A 4,940-nucleotide genomic window follows, 5' to 3' on the forward strand; every position below is an offset into this window, starting at 1 on the left:
TATAACATTCATGGTTTCTAAATAAGCGTTTTTGGCACTTTTTTAACTAATATGAGAGTCGGTATTTACCCACTAAAATCTGACCTGATGTTGTTATTTGACATTAGATTTAGCAAGCGCTTTTATTGTGGTTTCAGTGTTATTGAACTGCATTTTAATTATAGAGGCTCCCCCTCGTGGTCAAACCAACGAACTACATGTTGAATAAGCCGTTTACTATCTTGACTGTCAGCAAAAGCAAATTATGTTCCGGTAAATAAAATACGAGCTATGCAGCATATAGTACCATATATAAACCTCAATAAGACACAAATACCACGAGATAACTATTATTACTTTAATAGTATAACTTTTACATTTTCAGCATGAGGGGGTATAGCTCAGTGGTAGAGCATTTGACTGCAGATCAAGAGGTCTCCGGTTCAAATCCGGATGCCCCCTGAAGGCTTCATTTTTTTTCACTTCATCCTTTTTGCTTTCATAGAGTCTACTGTCCTATGAAAGGGAACAGACATGTTAGAGCTGAATAGCTGCCATAATGCGATATATACTCTGAAAAGACATATAGGCTTCATCAATCAGACGTCAGATGCAGTGATGTTTGAAGCATACTGTAGTAAAGTAAACTGTGTGTCCAAGCATGCTGGCACAACACTCCCTTTTTGCCATTACTACTACTGCAGGTAGCTGTATACCACCTTATAATACTATAGCATGTACCCATTTTTAAAATATAGTCTTTTCAGATGCATGACAACACACAAATATTTTTCAGTAATGTTTATTTTAAAAAATACACAATACAATATAAACACTTTAAATAACAGTTGTTAGCAGCTAGCCTATTTTCTTGTTCAGAAAATTGCTGTAATACACAAATTGTTCAAGAGCTGTGTTTAAAAAAAATAAATAATTACACATATTTAGGTAAAACAAAAACAGTACTGTTGTTCTCTGGCATGAAATATAATTTCATAGATCAGGTGCAGATTTGTATCCCAACAACAACAGAGAAGGGGAAGGCACAGGAGCTACAGTATATGATTTTAATGTTCATAGAGGTTTAATGCTGGGCAGCTGTTAACTTTATAATTGAAAAGCTGGTTTGTAACTTCTGAGGTATTTAATACGGAAGTTGTTCAGGTCTATGATAAAAGAATAATGCCAAGAATCACCAATGAAGGGTCAAAATGAGATCCTGATTGTCCCAATCAATGGTTTGCACCAGATAAGCCCACACAAAAAAAAACACTTTACATTTAAAATATAAGCTTCAGTGATTATTGAATGATCTGCCTGCATGTGTCTTATTATTCAAGACTAGGTTGTATCATCTTTAGTACAATCTGTTCAGTTCAAGTAATGAATGAACATATGACTGTTACATAACCGCTTAATGCAATAAAGTAGGATTTTGCTGTTACTTGAGTAACCTAGTGAACTGAAAGATAAGTAAGTGGTATGTGATTTTACTGGTCAGGGAGGATATATCGTAGAAAAATGATCTGCATGGAAAAATTACAGGAAATGCACATAAAACACTTCCTAGATGTGCACTTCATTCACAACTGAGAAGAATTAAAAAATATAATCAAACTACTGAGTGGGTCTTGAGGAGTACAAAGTCATCACCCACAAGTCTGTTTTCTTGATATGTTGTCGTACATCTTCTACGTGAAGATTATCAAGGTTTCTCTGTTGCTCATCCAGAGGCTCAGCTAGATGCTGCACACCTTCTTGTGTCAAAGACACTATGTTCACACGACTTCACCCAAAACACTGTACAGATATCGGACATTGTGGCCTGTGCACTGCCTGACAGGTTGGCTCAGTTTGAGGTAATTTTCTCCAGTGGACGGTGTAGTTTCAGTTTGCAAGAACTTTTGACTGCATCCAGTCCAGGCTGGCAGGTAGACTGCAGGGAAAGAGAAGAAAGAGAAGCTGAGAAAATGTAGATTAATGTGATAGAAGCTGGTGTTTGTGAAGATATTTTAGCTGTTGGCTGTGTTAGTCACTTTAAGGAGTGACTGAAAGGAGAAAGGCAGACAGGAAGAGAGAGTGTGAGGTGCGTCAGACTTACCCTTCTCCTGTCAGGGCACAGCAGGCTTGGACATGCCAGGAGTGTGTTGTGATGGAGTCGAGCGTGAGGTACTCAGAGATTTCTGCTACAGTCATCGAGCCCTTCACGTCTTGTTTGTTAGCTAGAACGAGAACGGCTGCCTTCTGCAGGTCCTATGTGGAAAAAAAAAAAAAAAAAAAAGAGGAAACATGGGTCACCAGGGCTAATTTTGGCATCAGTGTACATTTACAGAGTCTTTTCCACTGGAAACCTCAATAATGTTTGTATGTTGCTGAACAGAGAACAGCAGCCTCAGCGGAATATTTAAACACCTGTCAACACGCTGACTAACACACTCTAAACTGAAACTTCCTCAACATGTTATGTCATGGGTCCGTAACCTTTTTAGCACATAGTCACTCTGAAAGTGGGAGTGTTGGCTGCCTCAGGCAAACATAAAGAGCACACACAAAAAGCTTGAACTGAAAAACAAAAGACTTTTACGTCAAAGCAGAAATTAAACTCAATTGGCTGAACCCCGGTTTAACTCACAAGAAAAAAGGAAAATCATGCATCACTGTAAAGTATTAGAACTTCTTATTATTAAACATACAGTTACATAATTACAACCGTATTATATCATCATATCATCATCAGCTTTTTCTGTCTGTTCCTGCTTCTGTTATCAGTCATTTATTGTCTATTTGCTACCAATATATGCAAAATAGTCTCGATCTAGAAGATTTGAGATCTGTACCTCATGTGCGAGCATCTGATGCAGCTCATCTTTGGTCAGAGTGAGTCTTTCCCGGTCAGTGCTGTCCACGACCAGAATGACAATCTGAAAGATCCACAACACAAATGGTTAGCGCACAATAAAAATATACTTAACACTATCATAAAATAATACATTAGAAATGATTATGACACTTTGGATCTTTTATGGTTGATTTCTAACCCATCAGATGTGTATCTGTGGAGGTAGATAGAGCTGAATACACAAATTGATTCATACCTCTGTGTTGCAATAGTAGGAGTACCAGCTGGCCCGAAGGCTCTCCTGTCCTCCAATATCCCAGACCAAGAAGTTAGTTTTACGCACGGTGATCTCCTCCACGTTGCTGCCGATGGTTGGTGATGTGAGGACAGCTTCCTTTGTTAGACTGGATGTGTTTGTGTTATAGATGAGATATATATATACATTAATTAGATACAAACAGGAACAAACAAGCAGATATGACACCACAAATCGGCTCATCACTTACAACTGATAGAGGACGGTGGTCTTTCCTGCGTTGTCCAAACCCACAATGATGACTTTGTGCTCTGTAGGAAAGTAAAAAAATAGTTTCAGTTCTCCTTAACAGTGCAAACTGGAGTGGTTGCCATTTTGACTAGTTCACAGTCTAGCCTTTTGTTGCATAATTTCAATTTTAAATAGTTTACTACAAGCCAAGTGTACAGACAGATAAGATAAAGACCGGTTTGAGATGGTGTGGACAGAATAGCACCTTTAATCCTCAGCAAAAAGTAAAGGAACGTCGTACTAGAAATGCTGTTGATCTGGAAATTATACTTTTAATGATCTCCTTTAGAATATTCATACTCTGACAGACCTTAAAAGGTGGCAACAAATAAGAAAGTCGTGAAAAATAAGTTACCTCTGTCACCGAACACAGCCATCATCTTGGTCAGCAGGAAACCCATGTTCAACACGTGTGTGTGTGAGAGTGTGTGAGAAATAAAATCCAAATCCAGAAAACGCTCCTGGTGGAGACTGCAGTGTGTGTTGACAGCTGACTGACACACGAACTCTGACCGTGTCTAATATCAGTTTGTGCTTCAGCATAGTTTTACTGGGCGGTGCTTCCACACAGTCCTCAGTTTTTTTCAGCACAATGAGTCACAATGGGCATAGTGATGGTGCATTCAGGTGCTGTGGGCGTTTCAAATACTGCTAATTTATTATCAAGATAAAGATCAAGACAAGATATATGCTATTAAAAGCCGGTATGCAAAAATCATGCAAACACATTTTTCATGATCATGTTTGCCTGATTTTGTCTAAACACTAAAACTGTAAAACCTTTAATTTCTTACTGTTGAACATTTGTTTTTAATAGTCTATTTTCTCAACATTATTCTGAAATGTTTAATTCTCTCTTTATGTGTAGATCTGTTCAACCTGTTTACAAATTAAAAGAAAAGGAACAAACAGACTGATAAACAAAAGCGCCTCCCTAGAAAGCTGAGCTGAGTCATGGCTGTACATCAAAAACACCTCAAATGCTGTGAAATCTTAATCTAATTTTTCAAGAATCCTAAAAGCCAAAACTTACCTGGGAGCATTTGAAGGCAGCAGCCAACCCACGCTGTCACGCTGGCGACTTGAGGGGAGTGATGACGTAACGAGGACACGCACACAAGGGCAGTCCATGTGTGGAAAAAGGAAGTGAAAGAGTTTCCTTCTTCTTCTTTGTATCACAACAACATTGTTATAACCAAGGGAAAGCAAAAGTACATTAAAAGGAATCCCCCAGAATTTCCACTGAACAATCCAGGTGTTCCCAGGGATTTTTTCAAGAATTTACCCACTGAATTATGAAAACAATAACAACTGCTACTACTACTACTACTACTACTGCGGCCCAGAGGGGCTTGAGTATTTCCATTTTATGTCTACTCCATTAAATAAAATATTGTACTTTTTACTGTAGAACAAATTTACCAGCTGCAGTTATTGGCTACCTTACAGATTATAATTATGAGTTCAGTCAGTCAGATATATTATGGATTTAACTTACCAACAGTACACACAGTAGAATAAATTTACTTTACATTAGCAGCTTAAATAGTACTTTTCTGCTAACATGTTACATAG

The 4,940-nt window shown here is 38.0% G+C and overlaps 1 protein-coding gene and 1 non-coding gene across 2 annotated transcripts; one reads left to right on the top strand and one right to left on the bottom strand.

The window, feature by feature from the left end:
- Positions 1 to 369: 369 nt before the first annotated feature.
- On the top strand, positions 370 to 441 carry trnac-gca (transfer RNA cysteine (anticodon GCA)). Its single transcript has one exon. It is a non-coding gene; the product is annotated as a tRNA-Cys (tRNA).
- Positions 442 to 785: 344 nt separating this feature from the next.
- Positions 786 to 3,952, bottom strand: arl5c (ADP-ribosylation factor-like 5C). Its single transcript, XM_026324680.1, has 6 exons — positions 3,721 to 3,952; positions 3,325 to 3,385; positions 3,075 to 3,222; positions 2,817 to 2,900; positions 2,081 to 2,232; positions 786 to 1,915 (listed from the first exon to the last, which is right to left on the bottom strand). Exons 1-6 carry the CDS (start codon positions 3,764 to 3,766, stop codon positions 1,867 to 1,869), a joined length of 540 nt encoding a protein of 179 aa, XP_026180465.1. The 5' UTR covers positions 3,767 to 3,952; the 3' UTR covers positions 786 to 1,866.
- Positions 3,953 to 4,940: the final 988 nt, after the last annotated feature.

Source organism: Mastacembelus armatus, chromosome 8 (genome assembly GCF_900324485.2).
Source record: "Mastacembelus armatus chromosome 8, fMasArm1.2, whole genome shotgun sequence".
Lineage (NCBI taxonomy): Eukaryota > Metazoa > Chordata > Actinopteri > Synbranchiformes > Mastacembelidae > Mastacembelus > Mastacembelus armatus.